Source organism: Mus caroli, unplaced genomic scaffold, assembly GCF_978045245.1.
Source record: "Mus caroli unplaced genomic scaffold, Mus_caroli_1 scaffold_6, whole genome shotgun sequence".
NCBI lineage: Eukaryota > Metazoa > Chordata > Mammalia > Rodentia > Muridae > Mus > Mus caroli.
Window position 1 is genome coordinate 67,713,463 of NW_028227261.1, and position 27,964 is coordinate 67,741,426.

The following is a 27,964-nucleotide window of genomic DNA, read 5'->3' on the forward strand; positions in this document are numbered from 1 at the left end:
AAAGGCATGAATAATTATTTTATAGATTATTTTTTTCCTTTCAGCTAGTGTTGCTTCCTCAAGGTTAAAAGTTGTTACGTCAAGTACAGCTGTTGTGAAACAGAGGGAAGAAGACAGTGTACACATTTATAGGTCCATTGGTGCTGTAGAGCCTAAAACATTCAGACCTTCATTTAACAATGCCACTCACTAATTTTAAGCCAGCAAAGGCCACAGTTGGTATATACTGGCCCCATTAAGACAGTGTTGCAAATGAGTTGTTAAAAGTGCTTAGGCTTGGCCATAGAACAGCCAACCCCAAGGACAGCAAGAGCCCCACCTTCCCTCATAAATCCACAGATTCCAGAAACCGTCTGTTGGTATATTTAGTGTTTCTCAGAAAACTCTAGAACTGACTTTGAAATATATAGTAAGGAACCGCTTAACAAGATTGTGTCTACTACCAGGTTCTAACTGGTTACTAGACCTAAATAATCTATCTTCTCTGTTTGTAAGGTTGAATGCTGACTACAACAACTCCTGGTACTTTAATGATTCTTAGGACAAAGTAGTAGCATATTTAAGCTGGGAGATTCCTGGTGTAGGACCACACTGATTCTTAAGCTCTTTTAGAGTCCATGAGAACCTTCTGGTGGGTCCATGGGGATGCTTACCAGTCACTCAAAGCTAAGAGGCCCTGTATTCCACCTTCCACAGAATTATGATAAAAAATCTTGGTCAACTATAAATAACCAGACTCAGCTCAAGAACATGAAATTTAAACCTAAATTTATATATGAAAGATAATATAAACACCTTCATTTAAAATGAAGTAACTGTTCCGATGAATAGTAAGGGATGAGGGGAATCAGCCTTAGAGACCGTTTACCTGCAGAGAGGTAATAGTGCAGCTTTTCATAGAGTTTTAGCTGATCGTGAGCCAGATTAATCTAAGACTGCTTAGGAAAATCTGTATGGAAAAGTTCAGCTCTTCCATCAGATTTCATCTGGGTTTGAAGTTTGGTGGTTTGTCTTAAAGATGAAACAGAACAGAAATGTCACTCTAGAGTAATCACCAGGCTCTGGGGCACAGAGAAACCCATGTGTGACTTAAGGGAAGTTGCTTAGGAAGGGACATAGTAACTGTGTCCTTTGAACATCTCAGAGTGTGCTCTGATAGGCAGTGGATTTGGCTTCTTGGAAGGTTAAAGGACTCAGGTGGATAAAGCCACTTGGAGAGGGCTCAGTGAGCAGGAGGGGGCTGTTAGTCTGTAGAGGGGGCATGGTGAGCAGGAGGGGGCTGTTGGTCTGTGGAGGGGGCATGGTGAGCAGGAGGGGGCTATTGTGTTGGTCTGGGGAGGCTTTGCTCGGCCTCATGAGATTACTGATAGTTCCGGCAAAATTGAGCTGATATTTTCCTTCTTGACCTCTTACTTGCCTTTAGTTTTATCTTTCCTTACTACTTTTCTGCCTTTAGTCTCATATAGTACCTGTCCTTTAATGTAAACAGTAGATAACATGAGAGAGTATAAAAAGAAACACTGCTACTCAGGAGGTAGAGACAGACAGAGCTCTGAGTTAGAAGCCAGCTGGTCTACAGAGTTCCCAGGACAGCCAAGGATACAAAGAGAAAACTGTCTCAAAAAAACAAAAACAAACAAACAAAAAAATTAGATACTTAAAAAAAAATCTTCATTTTAAAAAACTTGAATGCTTTCTATTTCTTCATTGGATATCTATGGATGTTTATGTTTTCTCTTTGTTAATTTTGCTTCATTTGCTTCAGAGAACTGTGTTTGACAGTAATGAAATAATTTTTTTTGATCCTACTTTATTTTAGGAAAAACACATTTATAAGGGCAATGCTACTATGCAGCCTCACAAAGCTATGTATAAAGAGAGGCAGAAGTGGAAATAGGTTCAGGGAAGGTACGCATTAGTTTTTGTTCATAGGCCGGTGTGTCTTGTGACATAGATAGGGGTGAACTGGCACAGTCATTCCCTGTGTTTTAGAAGGGTTTCCCACTTCCTGTGCTCACCTTGAACTGCTTGTTACAGCTGCTTTGAAGTCTTTTGGTTGCTGACACTGGTAATTCCTTCACACGATCTACCCTCCTACAGAATGACTCTGTGTAAAGTCAACATGACCCTTGCCAGGTTGGTCCTTTATTTACCACCATCTGCTAGGCCTGTTCTGCTTCCTTCTTCTTTTTCTTCTACACGTAGACGACTAGTCATCTAAATATGATCTTATTCCTCCAGAGCAATTGACCAGTGTCAATGGAATGGCGCTTGCAAAATTGTATAGGAAAGCAGGTAAGACGGAACAGGAAGTCCCGCACTGTGACTGCCATGTCACTGTTCAGAGTGGGCTTGAGGTGAGCTGTGCTGTGTCTTGACCTCCGTGTGTGGCTATAAAAGCATTAACTGAGCTGCTCAGCTTGTTTTGTGTGTTTTTACTACATTCAAGTTACATCTCAATTAACCTATAAAATACCTTGTCTTATTGTAGACATTTTTTCCAACTAATTAATTTATGCTTCTAACATTTTCTTTTAAAAGAAACTGTCTCCTTTTAAGTATGTTAGAAAAATTGCTGCTTTTATGTTTGAAGAATTCTTGATGTATTTCAAATATTAAAACAAAAGGCAGGTCAATTTTTCTTTTTTTACATATTCACTTTATATCCTGCTCACTGCCTCCCTCCCGGTTATCCCTTCCTACAGTCCTTCATCTCCCCATTCCCCCTCTCCTCCTCTGAGCAGGTAGGGGCTGGGTATCCCACCACCTTGGGGGTTACATCATGTATGCAGAGCTAGGCAATCCTTTCCCATTGAGGCCAGAGTAGGCAACCCAGCTAGAAGATCATATATCCCTTGGACAAGCAACAGCTTTTAGGATAGCCCCCACTCCAGTAATTCAGGATCCACATGAAGACCAAGATGTACATCTGCTACATGTGTGCAGGCAGGCCCAGGCCTAGCCCATGAGTGCTCGTTGATTAGAGGTTTAGATTCAGAGAGCCCCAAGGATCCAGGTTAGTTGACTCTGTTGGTCCTCCTATGGAATTCCTATCCCCTTTGGAACTCTCAATCATTCCTCCGTAAGAATCCCCAAGCTGCATCCACTGTTTTGCTGTAGGTGTCTGCATCTGTCTGAGTCAGCTGCTTGGTGGAGCCTTTCAGAGGTCAGCCATGCTAGGCTCCTGACTGCAAGCATAATAGAGGATTATTAATAGTGTCAGAGATTGGTGCTTACCCATGGTATGGGACTCAAGTTGGACCAGTTATTGGTTGGCCATTCCCTCAGTCTCTGCTTCATCCCCCATTCCAGGCAGGTCAACTTTAAACCATATACTAGAGCATAAAATTAGTTTAGGAAGCACAACACTGCCTAGTATGCCAACGCACTTTAGACACATGAAAATATAAGTCAAGGGCCATAATTAATATATATTTAACTTACTGATATTTTTATACAAAGAAATTAACTTAAAATGGACATCAACACGTTTATCACATGTGACCATTGTATAGTTAATTTGTCCTCATTTTCATTTTACATTATTTTTCTTTTTCGGTTATATTTAGTGTCCATTATAAAGCTTTAGGTTTTGCTTTATTTACAAACATGAAGAAAATTAATACTCAATTTTGGGCATAATATTTAAATTTACTACTGTCTCCTCTAAATATCTCAACATATATTTTGTATTTTATAATATGTGTTCTTCTTAATGTAAAACTATCAGATCAATTTGGGTTTTGTTTAGTTTAGTTTTTTTTTTTTCTTTTAATCTGCTGCTTCACATTTTATCTATGGTTCATTAAGATGCTGCCAAATTCACTGTTAAACCTTCCTGGTTGATGCTTATGGCATGTCCACTTATACAGTCGTCTGATAGGCTACCTGGTGCTACCAAATATATGTACCTGGATGTTGTGTTAGTCTTGGGCAGTATAAGGACTGAATCAGCTGGGTGTGGTGGCGTGCTTCTTTCATCTCTGTACTTCTAAGGCAGAAGCAGGTGGATTTCTGTGAGTATGAAGACAGCCCAATCAACACACTGAGACCTTGTCTCAAAAACAAACACAAAACTAAAGAACACAAGGAGCTGAATCAAATTGAGGAAGACAGTGAAATACAATTAGGTGAGCTACTGTAAAATGTTCAATGTTGTCTTTTCAAAAGGCCTTTAAACTGTGCTGTGAAATATTGTGCTACCATTGAGGGAATGTTCTTGAGCCGCATACACGCATTTGTGAGGTAACTCTTCACTAAGATATGCTCATTAAACTTCTTCCAAATATGAAAATCAATAAATAAAAGTCAGCTTTTATTGCAATGCTGTCTTCCAACTTAGTGTAGTCAGTAGGATGGTTGTATTTAGAGCATTACAGCCATCATTATTAACACCAACATATACCCATGCTCCTAATTGTAATATCCCCATTCTCTAGAGACTTAGGCATCCACTAATCTATTGACAGAATTTTCCTATTCTGGATAACCTGTATCCATAGAATAAATTTTAAAAGACGTTGTGTTTTGTGCCCAATATAATTATAGACATGGTATTTTGAAGGCTAACTCAGGACATGAACAAAATTTCATCCCTTTTTTTTTACGACTGAATAATGTTCTATTATGTAAATACCATACTTTAAAAAAGGTTATTAATACTTGATATATGATTATGGTCTGTGTGAGTTTATGTGCACGTATGTGCATTGGTACACTCAATTGTGTTCACGTGCAGATGGCAGAAGAGAGTATCGGGCATCCTCCTTGTCAGTCTCTGCTTATTCTCTCCAGCAATCCTATATCTGTCCACTTTGGATTTGGGATTGCAGCTTATAAAGCACAGCTTTATATGTTACTGGATGTTGTGATCTGAACTCCAGTCTGTGTGATTACAGCGTGTTGTCAAGCACTGGACCATCTGTCTATGAATGTTTGCGTTATTCTTACTGTTGGCCTCTCCTGAATGATGCCCTCATGAGAAGTTAGGGGTCCGTTTTCATGTGGATTCCATGTAGTTTTACACTAGTATCTTACTGATAATGTATTCACCTCTAGTCCTACAGCAGCATTCTGGATTCTTAACATTGTTGGTGTGGTTCCTCCTGTTTCTCTGTGACTTGGAGACTCCGATAGATATTGAACAAAGTGAGTTATTTTTCATTTGGTTACATCATCCCATTGATCCAGTTACTACCAATATTCTTACCACAAAAAAGGTAAGCTAAAGGTCTCAGTCACATTTCTTTGTGTGATAGGGAGAACTCCTTCCTCAATTTGTTGGCCTACAACTTTTATAGGAACTAGTCCCCAAAGAGCTCACCCACTGGAATCATTTCCCCCTCCATTCCTGGTTACTTTCCATGTTCAGCAGTTATATAATTATTGCTGTTCTTTAATGGGAAATTCTCTTAAAGCAAAAATAGATTTAAAAAGAAAGAAACAGATACATCCTACCATTCCTCCTCAATCTTTGTATTTTTACCATTTATTTATTTATTATCCTTAATTAATTTGTTTGCCAGCTGTTTGGTTGATTAGACTAAGTGTTCACAAAAAATAAAGTACAGATTTCTTATTCATCCAGGACTTAATCCTGCTTTTTAACTTGAAGAATACAGATGATTCAATTTAATTAAAATTTCTGGTGTAGAAAAATTTTTTATGGGAGAAAATCAAAGAATTGGTTGATCTTCCTAGGAGTCCATTTGAACTTGGAACTGTGGGCCAATTGACTTGATTGGCTGTTGTTCTTAGTGCTAGTGATATAATAGCCCTTTCTCCCCAACAGGAAAAGGAGCCTGTCCTATATTTCTGTTTACAGACCTTGGACTTTGCAATATCTAAAACTTACTACCCATTTTAAGTGCCCAGCTTATCAAACAGTTAATGGATTGCACTGGCTAAAAGAATGACCTTTGGATAGCTGTCTTGTAGGAATTTGCAGCAACTTAGGATGTTAATAACTTATCCCTTAAATGCAGTTTTTTTACCCCAAGATGTTGCTATGTTAGCACTAATTGCTTATCTGGTAAGGAGTAATTTATTTTATTAATGAGACTTTTATTGGTATTTGTACACATTCAACAACACAAATGATATAAGAACGCCCTCTTCAGGATAATACATCACAGTTAGGTCCTCCACAGCAATTCCAGGAAGCATGGGCAGCAAGGTCAAATCATTGCTCTTTCAGGATAAAATATTGAGTTGCTATAGGACAGTTGCTCTTAAAGGAGCAGAAAATGCATAGCTTATGTGTGGAGTCATTAAACACCTATCTCAAGAAAAGGTCATTTTTATTGGGGAGCTCATATGTTAAATCAAAGCAGAGAAATATGGGCTAACAAAGTTGCCAAGTCTCTTGCCGCTGTGCTAGGTGCCCATAGGTCAGGGAGCAGTAAACTATGACCCAGACCCCAAATCTCATTCGCTGCTCGGTTTTATTAATAAAAATTTATTAAGCACAGCCATAATAATTTGGGCTTCTCTTATAAGATAAGAATTGAGTAGTTCTAGCAGTGATTGTAATGCCTGTGAAATATAAATTTTTATTATTAGGCCTTTCGGAGGTAAAGGTTACCAACTCCCACCATTTAGAGAATGCAAAGTAAAGAGGATTCTTTTAGTCCTCATCCTTACTGAGTAGGATTGTTGGGGAAAGTGACTAATACAGATTTTAAAATAACTCACACACAAAGCAAAACCTACCCCAGTAGAATCACAGGCATGAAAAGGAGGACACGAGAGGCCACCTCAGAGCTTTAAGATGACACAAAGCAGATTATACACATGCATGTGTGCGTGGGTGTGCATGTGTGTACACACTAGCCTGTTCTTCACTATAGCATTAGAATGACCGACATTAATAGCCACTATAGTAGACAATCAGTATCCCCCCCCCCACTGGGACTTGTATTTGGTCTGGAATATTCACTGTCCTTAGATATTCACATAACTGTGTCATTCCAGAACATCTTTAGAATAGGTGAGTGATCAGGACATCCATGGAATGGGCTCTGTCATCTCCAGTAATGTCTGTGGCAGCTGAAAGCTTCTATAAATAGGCTTTGTCCATTCCTGCAAGCTCTGTTCATCTGGAGATTAGGCCTCCAAACACATATTGATGGCAGGACCCAGAAAATCTCCTTGTTGGTCTTCTCCTTAGCTAAGCTATAGACAATGCAGAAAAGTCATTCATAGACAAACTTGGACTCTTCAGGGTTAGCCTATCAGATTTAGAGTTTATTGGCTTCTAAGAGAATAGGTGTAGGACTGCTGGGTAGCACATCTGAATGGTCCTCGTACTCTGGCATTCTGCGTCTCTGCCACTCTTCAGCACAGAGGTTTTCCCTACACAACACAGTGCTGATGTGGCTTTGATGCTCACTGACTCTCACTGCACACCCTCTAGTTCAGATGACATTATAGGAAGTATGTTGTGTCTTTACTTGGTCTGTGTACGAAATACAGAAATGGCAGCATCAGCTGGAAATGGGAGTCTGGTTTCAATCCAGGAAAATGCAGGTTGGTCCACCAGAAGTCAAATGAAGACCAGATCACTTAAGAGGAGAGTAGAACCTAAATTCCTCAGCAACCAAAGAAGACTCTGGTTTGCTCCAAACTGCACTTTAGCATCTGGGTTAGAGAGAGACCAGTGAACGGTGTCTTGTCAGACCAGATGTGTTGTTTTCACGGTGGTCTTGAATTGTAACTTTATTAAAATGCAATGCCAGTTATTTGGTGATGCATGATTTTGCGAGCCTTCTGTAGATGCCACAACTTACTTAGGGTGGTTGTTCTCAACTTGGAACGATCTTTAAATGCACTGGTACAGTTGACTTGAGTGTGTATTTGTTAGAGACTGTGTAAACCCTTACACAGTCTTTTTTGAGTTTGGGTTCTTGGTTGAGATTTTGGCACTTTAGGATAATTTGTTAAATCTTTCTAAATTTTTTCTGGACATAGAGTATTTAGGGTATATTCTCATTTGAACCAAAGAAAATATTTTTGTTTACATATTCCAAACATAAATATAAAATATTTGAAAAGTACAGATTAGTTTTATAAAGACTATAAAGCACTATGGTCCCATCATGTCTTTTGAATTTTTGTATGAAAATAAAATATAATTACATCATGTTCCCCTTCCCTTTCCTCCCTCCAACCACTCCCACGCACACCCTTGCTCCTTCTCAAACTTTTTCTCCTGTTTTCAAAATTCCGTAGTTGTCTGTATTTTTTTTAAATCTCAGGTTAGGGTCCCTGGGTGATTTTCTTCTTCCATTGTGGTTAGACTGTTGGCGGTGGTCTTGTTTAGGTCTTGCTTAAGCAGCTGTGTTTGCCGTTTACTTATCTTCTTCAAGGTTGGCAGTAAATGGGCTGGTCCGTCTGTCAGCAAAACATCGTTATGGGAATCACCTGAGAGGTGGTCAGGTCCTCTTCTCTCTCCCTTCTCCCTTCTCTTTCAGCCGATGCTGCTGTCACATACAGCTGAGAGCTGTTGCGTCAGAAAGTGATTCTGAGTGCCAAGCAGAATCTCCAGCCCTAGGAATTCTTTCTGATATATATATATATATATATATATATATATATATATATATATATATATATATATATATATATATATATATCACTGTATATGTATCATATACATACATATATCAGATATGTATGTATATTATTTAATATGGAAAAAGCTTTTGCAGAACTCTTCATCATTTTTAGCATATGTTACTACGTTGGAGGTTTTTGTTAAGTACTTTATTGTAGGTTTCATAAGTAAATATAAATATTTCATAACTTCCCAGTCTGAACCCACTTTCAGTTCTAGGTGAAATTTTACTTGACTATGAGCTTCCAAAAGTCAACAAGATGGGAAACGGATAACCTAGAGTGAGACCATCACACAGCAGGATCTTCCAACTTCAAAAGCCATGGGAGGCTTTACACATAGCTGGGCATTGCAATATTTTCTGTACTCCTTGTAAGTTAAATTTGGTTTGGCAGAGAATTTGGGGGAGTCGATAAGGCTCTGTAAGTAGAACTTTACAGTTTTAGCCAAAGAAAACAGGCTGTAGATTTGATGACTCTATTTGATTTGTTAGTGCCATATGCATGGCTTTTTGATCATGAGGGTTCAGTAAATGAATGAATTGATATGGATCAGAACTCTGTCATGTGGGAAAGAAATCCTAATTTGCCTGTAGTATTGATACTAACTTAATTATCTAACACCTGCTTCCCATTGATGGTAATTCTGTTACGTTATAGTTATATTAAATTTTAATAGTATATACAGACAGCATTAAGGAGTTTGGGGATTGCACTAACACAGAGTACTCTTATTTCCTAGCTGTATCATTGCTTCTGTTTATAACAGAATCTCCTACTAAGGGAACAGACAAGGATGACACTAGTAATTGTGGTTAAAGGAAAAACAGAAATAGCTTGAAAATAAGGATATCAAATAATAAATTCTCTATGCAATCTTCATTTGTTGGTCCAGCATAGAGGAATTTTAATTGAATGTGAGGGCTCACTCTACCTAGGAATTCCTCTGTAGTACTTTTATAAGTGGCCAAAAACTACCGGGCAGATATTTCTGCCACCACGCAGTCATCATCCTTTTTGTCTTTTTCTTCACAAGAACCAATACATATGGCAAAAATGTCCAACTTTATAAAATTTAAATGGGGGCTGGAGAGATGGCTCAGAGGTTAAGAGCACTGACTGCTCTTCCAAAGGTCCTGAGTTCAATTCCCAGCAACCACATTGTGGCTCACAACCGTCTGTAATAGGATCTAATGCCTTCTTCTACTACAGCAACAGTGCACTCATATAAATATAACAAATAAATCTTTTAAAAAATTGAAATGAACTTTCAACGACAATATTCTGTTAGTATCCTCTTTATGTGGATACTATTCTTGATATTCTTAGAGTCATGTTCTGCTCAGGAGAGAAAGCCCCCCACCCCCCAATCCCACAGTCATGAATCTCACTTCTCTTTTCTGTGAACTCTGAGTAATTACATGACCAGGCATTTCTTGCCTCTAAGTGTCTTCTGCTTGCCTTTTTCTTTAATATTTTAAGGTTTTGTTCCATGTTTGTGTTTTACCTCCATGTAGGTATACCCACCACACGTGTGTCTCATATCCACTCAGGTCAGGAATGGGTGCTTCGGAACTGCAGTTAAACATGATTGGGAGCCACCGTGTTGAGGGCTGGAACCAAATCTGGTTCTTCTGCAAGAGCGGTTAAGTGTTTTTTAAGTGTTTAGACATCTCTCCAACCCCAGCACTTACCTTCTTAAAGATTTCATCTTTGTATCATGTGTTTGTATAAAGTCCCGTTAGAATACCCTATATATGAGACATTGAGGTAGATGTGATTTAAGCTTCCTGCTTGAGAAGTTGGACTCACTCTACTTCTTTACAGTGCTGAGCATATTCAGGAAAGGCTATCATGAGAAAAGGTTGGACAGGCCAACTCAGGGGTAACTTTTCTTGAATCATAATTTCATAATTACTCTTCTTGATGATAAGAGTAGCTAATATTTATCATTTGTTTCATATTCTGCCCTCATCACTTTGCACTGTGTATATACTCAGTCATCAAAATAATTTGACACCATGAAATTCCCTCCACCCCTTTAAAAATGAAGGACGGAGATATCAACAGACTGTATTGCTTGGCTGAGGACCCACAGCTGTGATGTGGTGGAATCAGGCCTGATGCTTCTGCAGCCTGAGTTCCGACGACTCTGGAAGAGTAGTCACGCCTTCTGTATGTTGACCTGGAGTTTTCAAAGTACCTGACATTAAAATAAAATGTAAACCCACGTCAAGTAAAACATAATTATCTTAAGATCCTTTGCCTTTTTTAAAAAATAACATTCCCTTCTATTGTAGAGTGGATAGCCACATTTGCTTTCTGCTTCATGCTTCTTGCTTACTAACATCCAATACCTGTGCACATTTACACCTGAGTAGCCTTGCTGGCATAGTTAGAAGCCTATTGTAAATAGTGACATCTACATTGTCCTTATTTTCTAGTAAGTAAGAGTCCCATTTTTGAATAGGAACTTAAAAAGTTCACATTTCAATATCTTCACCTTTAACACACTAGGCCTTATTTGCATATACAAAAAAAAAAGGGTTATCATCTGTGGTAACTGTCCTGTTTACTGAGTAGGGGTGTGTGCTGCTATAGATAGGAGGGGCAGGTCCCACTCTTAAAGCAGTCATTTGACAAAGATCCTGAAACCCTTACTTAGCCACTTTTTATTTTATTTTTATTTCATTTTTGCGAGTTCATAAAACTACATTGGCAAAAATAGTGGATTTCCTGAAAATGTTGGTGTCAGATTTATTTTAGAAAATTGTGTGGAATTACAAAGTAATGTGGCTGAGGGTCTGGGTGTAGTCGGCGAGAGCTAAGTGTTTGACATCTGATCTCCAGCAGAATGCTTGCTCTCCGTGCATACAGTAGTGTCAGATAGAAGAGGCTGTTTCTAAAACAGTTCAGGGTGGATGTTTGCTTCTGATTAGCCTGTGTGTGCTTGTTGGATGAATGAGCAATTGCAAAGTCATGACCATGTGTTTGCTGTCATTTAAACTGCCAATCCAATCTAAATATACAGTGGGCGCCTAAGCAGAGTTCTTTCCTTTCAAGAGAATAATTGTAACAGCGCTCAGTCCCTTCCTGACACTTGTGAGCCTGGCCACGTCTGTGTTCCTGAGGGCTCCTCTGTTTGGTTTTGAAAGAGGTGAGGATGATTTCTTTGCTTGCTCTATTGCTTGGGTTTGAAGGCCAGCTGTATGTAAAGTTTATTTACCATGACCAGTAATTATATAGTTTCTAGGATGTTACACAAGGCAGTGTATAAAGAGGGTAAAAGTGATAGAACAAAGGTACAGATTATGGAAGAAGTCACAAAAATCTTTCCAGTTTTAGATCATGAATTTGCATGTAGCATGCCTAATCTAATTGAAATGAAATTTGAGAAAGTTTTATGCATAGGCAGTATTTTATAGAATATCACTGTAAGATGGAGCCTTGATAGGTACTTTTCCCCCCACAGAGTGAGTTAAATACAAGAAAAATGTCTTTCTTCTATAACTTCCGGACATTTATAGACATCTTAATGCAATTGATTTCTTAAAATGAATACTAAAGAAATAAAAGCTTTTTTTTTTCTGTTTGAGACTGTATTGCCGAACAAATTCTCTTACTTTCTAAGAGATGCTAAGGTTTAAAACCGCCAACATTCTATCATTCAGAAATGAGTCTTTCACTCAGCAAAGCATAATGCTGTTTTTCCTGTGTTATAATTATGTCGCATGTCACTTTAAGAAGTCCCACTGCTTAGATGGTTTCACTGTTCACATGATTTTATGTTTAAGAACAAATACTGCAAAACTTCACTTCTCTCCAAGAACTAATAACACTCCTGTCATCTAATCATTAGAGTAGTTGATAAAAATTAGTTATCAATGTATGTGGAATTATTTTTCAATTCGTATTTTAAAATTAATGTCTGTAAATTCTTATTTAAATACATATATTTTTATTTTAAAGGTTCCAAACATGTCTTAATGGAATTTGAGTTGACTTTCAGATAATTTGTATGACAGATACAATCTAGTTACAAAAATTAAAAAAAAATATGCTTTCATTGAGTGCCCTTAGATCTTTACATTTAGGCAGTAACATTTGCATTTTCTCCTAAAGAAAGATGAGTTATTGGGTTATGTACTTGGACTATCAGAAATCATGTACGTTAATCAACAGAAGTACTATATTCTGAAAATATAGTCAAGGAGATTTTTTTCCCATGTATATCTGTATAACTTAATCTTATCATTCAGTCACATGATATCCAAATAGTTAATCTTGTATACAAATGGGCTGCATAATTAGATGTAAATGCTAATGCTGACATGTTTTTCTGGTGAGTTGGAATGTGTTGGGTTTACCTACATGTGGAGGTACTTAAAAACATAAAGGACATTTGGGAGTGTTTTGTGCACATGTTCGATGTTTGGTTTTGAACATTTGTTTCCTTTTGAAGTGTTTCATTCTGTTGTGATATTGTAGGGGACCACAGCTGACCAGAGTGAATCATCCCGGAAAGCTCACACTTAGTTTAGAGCAGTGAGCAGAAGGGACCCCTGCAAAGCTGCTGTCTCTCTCCTTGCCCTCCCAACCCCTCTCCTTTCCCTTCCACCCCCGACCTGTCCCCTGCAGTTCACGTACTCAGAGAATTGTGTAGTCTGCTTGGCTTACCAGGACACTCGTGAGAATAATACTATCAATGTTGCTAGGATTCCTCCATGGATTTAGTCTAGAAGGAAACACTACTTTATAGACTAATTTAACCTTAAAGTTTCCAGTTCCAAGCTTGCAGAGAGGGCACAGTTACATCCTTTACATGGTTCATAAGATGAAAACCAGCCAGTCTCTCAGGGAATGTTTAAGACAAAAAACAATTAAGTTAAAAAAAAAAAAGAACTGGTTGTTGTTTGTTTGTTGTTGTATTGCTTTTTACACTGGGTATTTTATGTGTGTCTAGTAGTTTTGACAGTGTTGGAACAAGTTGAAAAGGAATGTTATAGGCTAAATGCCAAAGTTGTAGAATACCACATATATTTTTGAAACATATGTATATTTAAATATGCTCTAAGGTTCATAAAGTTGAACTTTTTCTGAATGATTCTACAGGTACCTATAGGAAATGATCTTGTTTTGTGAAGACTGAAAACAGGGTTTGATTTTTAAATCATTCTTGAGATATTGAAATTAAATGTGTTTCTGAGGATAGATTCAGAAATGCTTGCAAACCATCCTCCAGGAAAGCAGCCAATCCCTTGGGTTACTGCTGTACTTTAAAGTGAGGACTTTGAACCCACATTAACTTGTCTGTAAGGAAGGGAAAATTGAAGTGAGCAAGAGAGGCTGGGAAGACCTCTAGCTGGTATGGTGCTGAGCCACCATTGTTGAAGGACATTCTTTGAGCCGATTTCAGTCCCATTTAAAAAAAAAGAAAAAAATCTATTTGGTGATTAGTAACCAGTGGATAAGAGCAGAAAGCCCATGTGAATAAAGACCATAAATACTGAAGTCTTTGGGATAGCAGCCTATAAAACTGTCAGAAAGCATTGGGTAGTGACAAAAGATAGCCCAGAGTAACAAGAAGGCAATGCTCCATATTCATGGATAGAAGACATTGTTTAGTTTTCTTCAAAATAGAGATTCTCCTTGGATTCAGTACCTGCTCATCATTATTTATTTGTCTTGCATGGAGTCTGTGTATTTGAAATCTGTGGTTGACTGTGTTTGCTGGTGGGAATCGCAATGCTTATTTAAAGATAGCTTGTTTCCAAAATTAGAGCCATGATTCCTGAGACTCATGTTTAGATCCATCAGGATCTACTTACTTGCTGAGAATGTCAAACCTGACGGCAGTGAGTGGGTGGGGCGTGTGTGTGTATGTGTGTGTGTATTTTTAAAAGGCAGATGGTTAGGAAGTAGATGCTGACAAATGCTTTTCTCTTGATTTTTAAAATAAAGTCTAAAGTTCATAATTCTTAAATATTTCTCCCTAAGGGGAAAACATTGTGTAAATAAAAACATAAGCTTGCAAGACTATACTATAAACTGTTCTTATTCTTCTTGTCCGATGTGGAGGTTTGGATGATGAAAGTCTTACTAGCCACACTTTAAATTTGCTGCTAGGTTTCTTCTACTTTTCTAAGTCATCAGAATGTGTAGGAATCTCTGTTGTAGGAGATTTGTTTGGGACTGGGTAGCTTGCTCTACTAGAGATGCTCTGTACTCGAAGACTCCAGCCCATTAGACTAGAAAAGCACATTGTAGATGTATTGTTTCAAGGCCCAGATTACAGGCCCACTTTACCAGTTTAGGAAACAAAGTGTTAGCATCAACCTGGAAATGATATCTGAAGGCTGAGAAATAAAAAAAAAACACTTGGTCTTTACACAAATGAGAAGTGTGATGTATATGTGTTCCTTACATGTGTTGTACTCCTGTAATTTCACATCTGAACAAGCTTGAAAAATCTATACATAAATAAATAAATAAACAAACAAACAAACAAACAAACAAATTTGCTGCTAGGATCAAAGAAAACTGAAGATGATGAAGTCTTTATTCTGAACTCCTGTTGTCTGACCCCAGTGATGGTTAGGTGACATTGAGTGACAGTGTTAGCTATCTAAATTCTATGTTTTACTGATTAAACTTCAAATTTACATGTGTGTTTGAGAGATGATTTCGGTGGATTTAAAGTATTGTGCTTCTTCAAGTGTGAGGATTTTATCAACTTAGGGTATTTGCTTTTCAACATCCTGACTGTGAGAACGAGGCATGTCATTCATGTGAAGGGAGCAGATGTTAAAGGTTCTTGCCCCTGCCTTCCTAATCCCAAACACTCTTTAAGAAGAGAAATGTTCTATTACCCAAATAGGGATCCTTCTGATGGTGAGAAAAGGCGGTAAAAGGCAATAAATCTGCCTTCTCATTATGAAGTGCAACAATAGATTGATTTATGAAGAAAAGCAACTGTTAGGCTTATATAAGTTGTGTGCACGGAGGTGCAGGTTCTTCTGGAGCCTGTCGCAGTAGCAGTCCTACGATTCCTGACAGGAATCTAATATCGCCAATGCAGAATATGTGATTCTGAACTCTACATTTGTAAAGGGCTTCACTGAGAACAAAGCAGAGGGATCCACCGCCCAGTGTTTTCCCATGAGAACAGGCTCCACGATGTGCCATGTTTGTACTGTTTTTTTTTTCCCCCTTTTTAAAAATTTATTTTACATTAGGACAGAGCAGATATCTTTAAAATAGTTTCTTTTTATAGACATTTTGTTTAAACTTGCATTTTAAGTTGAAGATAATGTAAACATGGCGTGTTTAAGTATTTGGCAGTTATAAGGAGTTTTTGCTTCATTACTACTAATTTTTTAACAAACAAGGTAGAAGTAGAGCCTCGCAAGGGACCATGAGAAAGATAATCGGATGCCTCTCAGGGACTGTGTAAAACTCTTCATGTGAAAATATTGTCTTAAGGAATTCTGTAGGCATTTTAAATAAGCTCGTGTCACGTAGTGATATGAAACTCTGTTAGGCTATTTATATTTAATTGAAAATCTTAGAACTTTTGGAGTCTAGGCTGAACTTAAGTGTAAGATGTTGCAAAGTGGGAAGGTCTGGAGACTTTAGTAATTTGTGCTGATGTCACGCCAGTCTTCGAAAGCTGCGTGATGCTCACAGTTGCAATGTGAGTGGTAAATTACAGAACTAAGGCTGATGCTTGTGAGGATGTTAGGGCCCCGCTCATTTCCCTCGGTAAACATTCCGTAAGAGCTATACATTCCCAGTTACGAGAATACCTTTGTACGAACTAACATATCAGGTACAAGGAGATACTTGTAAAACACTGAGTTTGAAAGGTAAGGACAGGAAAAAAAACAAACCATGGGGGTTTTGCCACTTTCTGTTGTTCTTCTGGATTACCTCACACACATTTCCATAAGCACATGTGTGTGCACTCAACACCCAAAGAGTTTGGAAAGGTCTGCTCCATTTAGATAAAGTACAGGGAGTCAGTATGTTGATAAATACATTGCTATCCTAATTAGGAAGATAAAGGGTGTACAAAGAATTAATTAATTAATTAATCCTTGCAACTAGTAATAATTTTGGTTGTATAAATTTATGGTGAGTAAATATTGCGTTTTGTACTTGATTATGATCAGAGAGTTTAAAATCAGTCGCCCCCCCCCCCAGTGGATTTTAGTTATTTAGGAATTCAAAGTGTTGTGGAAATCATAGAAATATGCTCTTAGCAAATAAAATGAATTTTTAATGTCACTGCCTTGATATTAATTACATGCTTCATATTTAATGGGAGATATCCCACAAGATAGCTCAAATATTAAGACTAATAAATGTTGGTTTAGGTAGCCGTTCACTGTAGTTCTGCTAGTGTCGGCCACGTGTTCTATAAATGTCCAGACGTCCTCATGGCCATTGTTTATCTAGTAACTCTGCAACAATCCATTAGGAATCCTTTTGCCACAATCTACTAGGAATCCTTTTTCTTCTTTTCACTCTTTTATGAGGCATTTGACATTTTGTTACTTGTAATTTTTTCTTTTGTAACCATCTTCAAACTCAGGGTGGGAGTGAGGAGGTGGGAGGCTCCACACACACAAATCTTCAGCATTACAATTAAGCAATATGTTTAGTGCCCAAGTGCAAGACTCTACGCACTCTTTGCTAGGATGTTTTTTGGGCATGTAGTTGAATGCGGTCTGTTTGCAGGTGAGTTTTCATACTCCTAAACCTTTCAGCAAGTGAGGATTCTCAGCCTGTAATCTCTCAGTGCACATCTGGCACATACACCATCTTGCAGTGACTGGAGGTTTTGAAACAGCACATGTTCTGACTACAGTAGTCAGTAGCAGCCTTCAAAGTAAGACTGGTGACGAGAGATAAAAGACTTGAGGCTCTTCTGCTTAAACAGAGGAAGCTGAAAGAAAATTACAGCCATCCCTAAGTGTGGAAAAGGGTCTTAGAGAAAGATTTATAGGCCCTTGTTCCCCAAGGCCATTTCTTTCCTAATGAGGTTTTGTGTTCTCGGACAGGGTGTGGGGAGTCAAAGGATGACAACATTTAATAATAACAGTGAAGATGATAATAAGGAAGATAGCAAGTGTAGTTGTTAAGTAGAGATGCTTCAATATAAAGCCAATTAACTTAGCATCCAGAACGATTTTTATGTCTGAAAGTTGAAAATATAATAGAAATAAGGGCTTCTTGTTTCGCCAGCAGTTACTTGAAAGAGTAACTCTTAGTTTCTGGCTGTGTTATCAGAAAATGATGGACACAATAGCCTTTGATTGTGTAACAGTTGCAACATGTGAAATGTGATTCTGGCTTAATGGCAAGCTCATTTAAAGTCTTAAACACAAACAGAGAGTCTGCTGAGGCCACAGACTTGAGTAAGTCATAGTAAAGGTTGTAGCTTCCAGTGGCCTTTTCTTAAGCTCATTGTGTTTTCAAAGAAAATGTTGTTAGTGTGCTGTTTAGAACATTTGTTCTATGATGTTACAAGATTTTGTACTATAAAGTTAGGGAAATAAGCAGATTACCTTTGAAGGCAAATAATGGTGTACTCTATTGTCTGATATCTCCTCTTAACCAGGGCCAGTGTCAAGAGCATGGAGGCCGCTCAGAGTTTCCTGCTAGTGAGGTTCCCAGCCAGGACGCTTATGACTATTTATTGGGTAAACATGAGAAGTCACTGATTGCAGTACACTAAGTCCTGGAATCAAATGTTTGCTTTTACCACTCCTTTGCTTTGGGTGTGGATCTTTAGATGTGTCTTGTAGATAGGGAAAGCTTCTTTCACAGTGACACAGAAAACTTCCCTTGACACTAAGGTTATATGCATTCTGAGTGCTTCTTTAATTAACCTTTTATCAAAGTTACAGGTGTAACAAAAAGAGTAGTATGTGAGAAACCAGAGTAATTGGTTGTAATCTATGTAAACATCATCCTCTGGTCACCTAATTGTGTGGCTTCAGCATCATTGGTTAGAAGATAACCATTAAAAATGCATTGCTATTTCTGTCCTTTACCATAAACTCTGTGGCTCAAACAATAAATTTTGAGAACTTGGAAGTGGAAAACATGGAGCTGAAAAGGGCTTTCCTCTTGTCTTGCAAATATACACACCATCTTGCTTAGGAAGAGACTGGGGTGGGGGTCATTCTCAGATACTTCTTCTTTCAAGGATCCGAAACTCATCATGAGGGCTCATAGCTATGACATCATTATACATACCAGAGGCTTTGTCTCCAAAAACTGTAATGTTAAAGTGAGAGCTTCAGTAGATCATGGGAAAGAACAGAGTTTAGTACCCAAACGTTCCCTTCCTCATATAACTAGTATTGACCCAAAGTTATTTTCATATATTTCCTTGTAATAAAATGTTGGTCCTTTTGAAAGCATTTTATTAAAAATTCTTATGCATATCCCTTTTACAAGTCATTGTATTAATCTTCTTAACCTAAGTCATTTGTCATTTAATTTGGGCCTTTTTATTTACAGACATAGCTATGAAAAAGCGTCCTCTGGTAGTGTAACCAGTAAGATCCACTGTGCTCATGCAGTGCAGAACAGTGTTGTGGCTGTTTAGGAATGGATGTGATGGCACCACTCTTTAACATTAACCATATATTTAAAAAATGAGTGTATAATTTTCAGCTTCTTATAGAGGAGAAACTACATGAGTTAATCTTTTTTTTTTATATTAAGCCTAAAGGTACATAATATATTATGTGACTTATTTTTAATGGAAGGATGAACCTGATAAGAGCCGAGTCTTTGGTCATTGTCATGAAGGGAAATAATGCAGTGAAATGTCACTGTTTCCTTTATTTAGCATTTATCTTCAACATGGTCTTCTGGGTATTTGTGCAATGAAGAAATTATTTTTGTTGAAGAATATGAATTTTCTTTTGCTACATGTAGTAAAAGCTTTGTATAAAACACTGGAATGTATCTGAAGTAATTTCTGGTTAGTTTGTATTTCCTTTTTGTTATTTAAAAACATTTAATTAATTTTATTTTACTTTTTCCTATCTTCTCTGAAGGTAGATACCTGTCCCCTGCTTCCCTTTTCTAAGTCCTGATGACTATAAAGATCAAAGTTGAAATTCTGCTCATAAATGTAGTTGTTCAATAGGACAAAGCAAGTAATGTGTGCTTTCCAGGAGGAAGTCTGTCTGTGCAAATCCCCTGTGCTCAGACTTCATTTCTAGGAGTTATAAGCATAAAGGGTTTTCCTACTTGCCCTGGATATAGGCAGTCCTCTGTAGAGAACCATTACAGGATGATTTTGTGTAGTCATTCACTGTTGACGAGTATATTGCCAATTATGATAGGCCCATTGTCTCATGAACTATTCAGATAGGTCTTGTTTTAAGCAGTACTTGAAGTTTTTGGCCTCTGGCGTGTAAGCACTTACATAATGGCAACCAAATGTTGATTAGTCACCATTAGTGTTTGATAATCCAGGACACCAATACTTTTTTTCCAGTGGGGAGACATTTGAATTTGAAAATCAGGTATCAGATTAGCCCATACAGGAAAGGATGGGAACGTCATTAGCTGCCTTATTTTTATTTTTTGGTATGTCCCTCACAGACTCATGTGTACACAGATAGCATGCAGATTCCAATCTGCCTTTGGGGGAGGGAAGGGAGGGAGGGAGGGAGGGAGGGAGGGAGGGAGAGAGGGAGGGAGGGAGAGAGAGAGGGAGAGAGAGAGAGAGAGAGAGAGAGAGAGAGAGAGAGAGAGAGAGAGAACAAATCTGCTGTTGTATCTTGGGGTCCTATAAAGCTTTTAATCTGCCCAGTTTAAGTTTTTTTTAAATCAAACAATAGTTTATATACTTACCTTTGATTTATGGGGTTTATGAGGGACTGGCAATTGTGATTTTTCTTAAAATATAAAAAATACTTAAAGTAACCTTGATGAAATAAATAGTGTATCCGTGTCTTCTGGTGGCAAAACGACTTTGGGATAGTTAACATCAAGCTGAACTCTGTGTTAGTCAGTTTGTGTTCAAAGTCTGTGAGGATCAGTTTCTGTCAGCTTTTAACATAAGCTAGAGACAACTGAAAAGAAGGAACCTCAATTGAAGGGTTTCTTCCGTCAGATTGGCGTGTGGACATGTCTGTGGGGTATTTCCTTGATATGGGAAAACCATTGCACTGTGGACCATAGCATCCCTGGCAAGCAGTCCTGGGTTGAATCAGAATGGTAGCTGGGTAAGAAAATGTGCCTGCAAACAGAAGAGCTAGTAAGCAGTGGTCTGCCATACTCTCTGCTCCAGTTCCAGCCTCTTGGAAATATAAGATGATAAAATAAACTCTTAACAAAGTTGCTTTTGGCTAGTGTTTTATCACACCAGAAAAAAAAATCAAGCACCACATGAATGATCTTAATAACGTTTTTATTGAGTAACAACCAGAGTCTTTCACAATACATTCTTGAAAAGTCCGTGGAGGAGAATATAGGAATGATCCCTGTGGATAGATGAACACTTCTGTCTTTCCATGGTGTATTCACCTTTTGTTTATATATGTATGTATATATGTGTGCACACATGCACATGAACATGGTCCTGTACTACTGTAGGGAGGACAGAGGACAACTTTGTCTTCCTTCAGCCAGCACCACCTTAGCTTTTGAGACAACCTCTTATTGTCATGGAGCTTATCAAATAGGCTACACTGAAGAGCTAGTCCCAAGGATCTCTGTATCTCTCTTCCCAGTACTTCAGCTACAAACCCTGCTATCTTGACTGGCTGACTTTTATTCTTGACATTTCCAATGCTATCCCAAAAGTCCACCATACCCTCCCCCCACCCACCCACCCACTCCCACTTCTTGGCCCTGGCATTCTGTTCCCCTGTACTGAGGCATATAAAGTTTGCAAGACCAATGGGCCTCTCTTTCCACTGATGGCTGACTAGGCCATCTTCTGATACATATGCAGCTAGAGACATGAGCTCCAGGGAGTACTGGTTAGTTCATATTGTTGTTCCACTTATAGGGTTGCAGACCCCTTTAGCTCCTTGGGTACTTTCTCTATCTCCTCCATTGGGGGCCCTGTGATCCATCCAATAGCTGACTGTGAGCATCCACTTCTGTGTTTGCTAGGCCCCGGCATAGCCTCACAAGAGACAGCTATATCAGGGTCCTTTCAGCAAAATCTTGCTAGTTTGTGCAATGGTGTCAGCGTTTGGAGGCTGATTATGGGATGGATCCCCGGGTATGGCAGTATCTAGATGGTCCAGCTGACTTTTATTCTTAACAGATTTAAAATTTTTATTTTCATTTGTGTATGTGTTTGTCTGTCTGTATTTGGGTGTGTGTACTTGAGTACAGGTGCTCATGTAAGCCAGAAGCATTGGATCCTCTGAAGTCAGAGTTACACACACACACACACACACACACACAGAATTTTCTTAGCTATTTTCCTTTTTCACATAATTAGCAATTGTGGGAATGTTAAATATGTATATAGGTAAGATGCTAAAGGTTTGGCTTTGGCATCTGCATAATGCTTGAAATGGAAGGGTCCAGATCATGGTGGGTAGCTGGGGAGGTGACCTCTGTCTTCCCTATGTTGGATGATTGGTTTGCTTTTGAGGCTGTGTAATTATGGTTGGCCTGGAACTCACTATGTAGACAAGGTTGGCTCCAAACTCATCTACCTGCTTCTTCCTCATACATGCTGGGATGTATGTATGCATCACAATACCTACAGGCATGTGCCCTGACATCCAGCCTTACCTTGTTACCCTGGTTAATGTCATTTCAGCCAATAGTTTGACAGGATGATTATTTAGGTCTAGTGCAGTGTGTGCTAGTTAGACAGTATGATAAAGAAACTTCTCTTTTGCTTCCAAATGATCTCCAGGGCTATTAAAATAATAACCATTTGCAGGCACTTTTCATGGCTGGAAAGAGCAATTTGGAGAGGAGATAGACTACTCCTTGGGCCCTGAGAGAATTGTGTTACAGATGGGCAGTGCAACAAATGTCCCTTCAGTTGTGTAGCTGGCCATTAGGCTCAACCACAGGAGAACCACCTAGCAGGAGTGAAGAGTTCCTCACGTGGGCATTTGCACCTGTAAACCAACTGTTTCGTGGCCTGCGAGGAGCGATGTGTAGGACACAGTACAATTCTCAAATAAATAATGCAGTGGTAAAGAGTCAGTGAGCCGCCTGCTTCTCATTAGAGGTCCTGTCTGGCTCTTTTCCTGCAGAATGAGCTAGATTGCTGACACCTGTTTTCCCATCCACCCTGAGGATGTAAAGTGTGCATCAGAAATGACCAAAAGTGCTTCCTCATGTCCCAATCTAGGGAGCTTGGTGCTGCTGCAAGAAGGGGATGGGATGGGTCTCCTTTGTTGGGAGGGGAGATGAACTCAATGGTGGGAAACTGTTGTGCACACTCAACTGGGATCATTGACTTCATTTAGTGGCTTCTGATTGTGCCTGAACTTGTACTCCCACTGGATTGTGCGTTTAGCAAAGGAAAAGGAGAACATGAGAACACCTTGCATACTTCTGAGATAACATAACTATGTGTTCAAAATTTTGAGGGCATTAGAAATGGGTAGAAATAGTCCATTCTTATAACCAAACACATCACTCTTATTAAATTACTTAAGCATGAACTTAGTCCTAAGATACAAAACTCAAGTATATGGCTGGTGTGGTCAATGTCTTGCACATTTCTTTCCATGCATCCGATGTCAACCCCCTTTAAGCATCATAAACTCATTGTAAAAACTGTTGAGCCAGTGGAGCAGCTGCTGCCTGAAGTCCCAGCTAAGGATAGTCTGCAGTTTGCAGTGCACTATGCTGAGTATGGAGGAAATAACAAGAAGCACATGAGATTTAAAGTACTGGCTGTCTACAACTTATATGGGGAGAACAGAGCATGAGGACTATCTCAGAGTACCCCAGCATCCTAGGAAGAAGATACAACCTGCTTCGTAAAGGTGTTAGTGGTTTAAGAAGGAAGAAAACTGAGTTGAGATGTGTTGGATGTAGGACTTGTTCTGGATACTAAAGGATGCGATCATGGAGAGCCAGAGGTGGCATGTATGTGTGAAACTGTTTCTCTGCCAGTCTGTAAACTGTGAAATCAAAGGATATGTCTTTTCTTTAAATAGTGGCAATATTGTCTCCTGACTTGTCTGTGGGACTTAGATGTTATGAATATTGGCCTCTCTTTGTGAACTTGTGGTAAGTGGGGTTAGCTGGTTCATGGCCTTGGTCCAGAGTGAAATTAACTGGCTCATAAAGTGATTGAACTAATGACCTTGGCCTCATTACTACTGTGTTTGAACCAGTTTACTCAATCAAACCTTGTGGAAAGGACAGTGAATGTAGCCATTAGGAGGTCTGTATAGAGGTGAGCAGGGTGACGTCTCCCTTCACTTAGCACCCAGGGGTTTATCTTCTCGCCCTTGACATCTTGTATGTTACTTTCATCTAATACAAATAAGGCTGTTTAAAAAAAATGACATCATGACTCTCCTGTGTGAGTTTTTTAACAAAGTGATGTGTGCGGTCATTTTTCTTACATAGCATCAGACTTTTTGTAAAGGCATTTGTGGTCATTTTCATCTTACATGTCCTGTATCCCATAAATGTACTGATGATGTTTTTTCTTCTTCTCTGAAGTCAGAGCAACCCAGTCCTGCCAGCTCCAGCTCCAGTTCCAGCTCCAGCTTCACACCATCCCAGACCAGGCAACAAGGTATCAACAGCCCCCAGGCCAGTGAAACCTTTCCCCATAGAACATCCCCATGAACCGCCTTATGCCCTATCTTCTACTGTTTTACCATTTGAATGATAACTTGGCTTTTACAAAGTTGTGTTTATTTCCTCTAGGAATGTACTTGAATGTCATTCTGCTAGAGGAGGCTTGAGTCTAGAAAGTGCTCCCCTCCCAGACCCAGGTTCCCACATCAGGTTCCCATTTCACAAATGGATTATAGACACAACCCACTCCAGGGAGTTCCCAAAGGAAATACTCCAGTAAACCAACCTCAGAGGTACTGGCGCAGATGCCCATTCCTCACCCTTGGACACTTCTCATTTATTTCATTTTATTCTTTATATTTTAGTAGACATTTTACTCAAAAGTACAACTACTAATTTTAAATAACACATTTCTCTTCTTATAGTTGTACATTAACCAAAACTCTGCATACATTAAGCCAGAACATACAATGAAGCACATTTTTAATGTGTGTGTGTGAAATCTCCAAAAGTGGGCTGTTTTATTTTTACACAATAGAACAGTGTCAGAGTGTAACTTGTTTTTTAGTATCATACTGAACATCACCATTCGTATTGACCACACCGAATTCTAAGTGGCCTTGTATGCTTTGAAAGAGGATTAAATTGTTGTGTGTATTTGGACTAAGGCTAAGCCTCCAAGAAAATATATAATAAAAGGCCGTGATAGTTTTGGCTATTCAGAAGTCTTGTTTCATTAACTTTCAAAGAAATAAGCCCACTACAAAAGCAGAGGTCTGTGAGCTTGCAGGGAGTCAGTGCATGTTTTAGAACTGAGTACTTAGTGACAGCTCAAATAGCCGGTCCTAGCACAGATTAGATTTTGATAATTGCCTAATCCAGAGGAAAAATAGCCCTGACTTGATTACCTTTACAATCTCCTGTTAAGATTAAAAGTAGCTATTGTTTTCCTCATATACTGAGTAGTAAATGAAGAGGAAATAACAGTAACCAGTGTGTGTGTGTGTGTGTGTGTGTTCAATTTGTCTGGTCCTAAGTAAAGTTAGTTACAGCTTCCCCACCTCCTCTCATGCAATACTGGATACTTTCTGGATCTTCTGGGCATACGATTTATTACATAGTCTTATTTATGCTAATACATGCTGATATTTTGCCAGGAATTTCTTAAAAAGTAAGATGAAAGTTGGCTACAAAACACTGTGCTGAAGCAAGGTTTGCTGTCCAAGATCAATAGGAAAATGGAAGATAGAATGTTACACCATGGAGTTGAAGGACTTTATAACCTGAGCTCAACTGAAATGCTTGCTTGACCTGAAATTGACCTTGAAATAAAAGGAGCAGCTAAACCTTAATAGATCAGAAACTACCACACAAAGGCCGCACTGCCAAGAACCGGCTACAACCACAGTGATTTATTAGTCTCAGCTTTTCAATACATGGATTAACTTAACGAAGCATCCTGTTTACTAATAGATCTATCTGCCTTTGCTTGTGATTTGGAGTGGGAGAACAGGAAATAAAATTGCACAGAAAAAAAAAAACAGATTCTTTAAAAATTTTTTTTAGATTTACTTTATTTTTAGTGTACCGATGTTTTCTTTTGCTTACCCATAAATCTGTGTACCTTGTGAATGCCTTGTGCCTGGTGAGGTCCAAAGAGCATGTTAGAATTCCTGGAACTGGAGTTACAGAGTCAAAAGATACTATGTGGGTGCTGAGAACCAAACTCAGGTCCCCTGGAAGAACAACAAGTGGACTCAGGTCCACTGAGTCCAGAAACCATCTTGACTGCAATCAAAGTTGCAAAGTCTTAACTGTCCAGGGTAATAATTGTTCTTAGCCAGAGGTCATGGCTGCAGGCACTCCCTAGTGTCTACTCTGAGCAAGTGTGTTTGAGTGTTTGTTTCATTTTCTATGGTTCATGTCATTGCTCAGGTCCTTTAAGGTCGATCATGAAAGATCTGCATTCTGATGACAACGAGGAGGAGTCTGATGAGGCAGAGGACAATGACAATGACTCGGAGATGGAAAGACCTGTAAATAGAGGAGGAAGCCGAAGTCGCAGGTAAGAGAGTCCCTGAAGCAGAGCCATGCTGGTTCACTAGGTAAATCACAAAGACAGGAAACGGCTAAACCATGGCAGCAAACGTGTTATAGCAAAGTCGGTAGAATGTTTGCCTGGTAGCCGTGAAGCCCTGGGATTGATCCTCAGCACATTGCCTGTAATCATAATATTTGGAAGGGAAAAGCAGGAGGATCAGAAGTTTAAAGTCATCTTCAGCTATACATCAATTTTGGGGCCAGCCTGGATAACACGAGACCCTGTGTCAAACGAAGGGTTATATTCCTCTGAAATGGGTATGTTTGTGTCCACTCTTACCAGAAACCAGTTTTCCTTTTTCCTTAAAAGAAGAGAGAATCCCCCTGAAACCTTCATAGGAAGATGCCATATCAGACGTGTTTGCTATCTGAAAGTATATGCCACGAAGCAGGTTCATCTGAAGAGTGGCTGTAGACCTGTTGCTTTGGGATGGAGGGTTCCACATGTGAAGAAATGGCATTTGCTGCCTGTGGTTAGGACTACATAATTGGCTCTAGTGAATTATGTTGTGACCTAATTAAAACGAAATTCACCTGTGTGTGTTTTCCAGCAAATAAATTCCTGTTAAGTGCGCTGACAATTAGGTTCCTTAAGTAGCTTTAATGCTACGAGGCATAATTCGACATTAGAAGATGGTAATTCATGTCACTTAGAATTAATAGTCAACTTGAAATTGCTTTGAGGATTTTGTTTATCATCAGGAAAACAAATAGGCATGCACCCTTTAATGTGTTATGAGGAGAAAATATGAATCTACTTGAACTTCAAATCCAATTACGTTTACAATATATTGCAATAAATCTTTCCCCACTATCTATTACTGTGTAGATGGCCCTGAAATACCTAAGACAAACGTAACCCAAGGGGAACAGACTGTGTGTTTCCTCATTGGCATTTCACTGTTGTCCTTTGAGGCAAGCTGCCCATCCACAGGATGCAAACCCTATCAGACCCTTCAGTGACTCTGCCTTACAAAGCTAGACTCAAGACATCTTCCTGCACCTTGACTCCCAGTGCACCTACCTACATTCCTTTTATATAACTGTTATAGACTTGGCCATAGATGCTGTATTCTTTGACCTGACAAAGAAGGAAACTGGTAGGTCAAAAGGATCTTAATAGGAGTTGAACCTTGGTGTTTAAAGGAACTAACTTGGCCAACCAAAACCCAACCACTGGCTGCTCTCCAATTTAATTTATTGAAAACACACGTGCGCGCATGCGCGCACACACACACAAACATGCACACGCACACACATGCATGTGAGCACATACATGCCCTATTTATATAATTTTTCAAGTTCCTATTTTGCAGATCTGATTGGCCGTTTGTTACCCACTTTCTACCCTGTCCAGAATCAGTATGGGATTAGATCACACACATTACTCATTTGTCAGTTGTCTGACATGAATGTACATCAGGGACATGTCTTTGTTTCCCCACCTGACATGTACTGTTAGCACCACGGCTCCACATAA

General features: G+C 38.9%; 1 protein-coding gene across 2 annotated transcripts in view; it reads left to right on the plus strand.

The window, feature by feature from the left end:
* Mllt3 (MLLT3 super elongation complex subunit) overlaps positions 1 to 27,964 on the plus strand; it is a 279,485-nt gene that overhangs the window by 233,794 nt on the left and 17,727 nt on the right. For both annotated transcript variants that reach the window (XM_021159575.2, XM_029475724.2), the window contains exons 6-7: positions 24,304 to 24,379; positions 26,320 to 26,449. In XM_021159575.2, the coding sequence (XP_021015234.1) occupies positions 24,304 to 24,379; positions 26,320 to 26,449 (206 nt within the window). The remainder of the gene's footprint in view (positions 1 to 24,303; positions 24,380 to 26,319; positions 26,450 to 27,964) is intronic.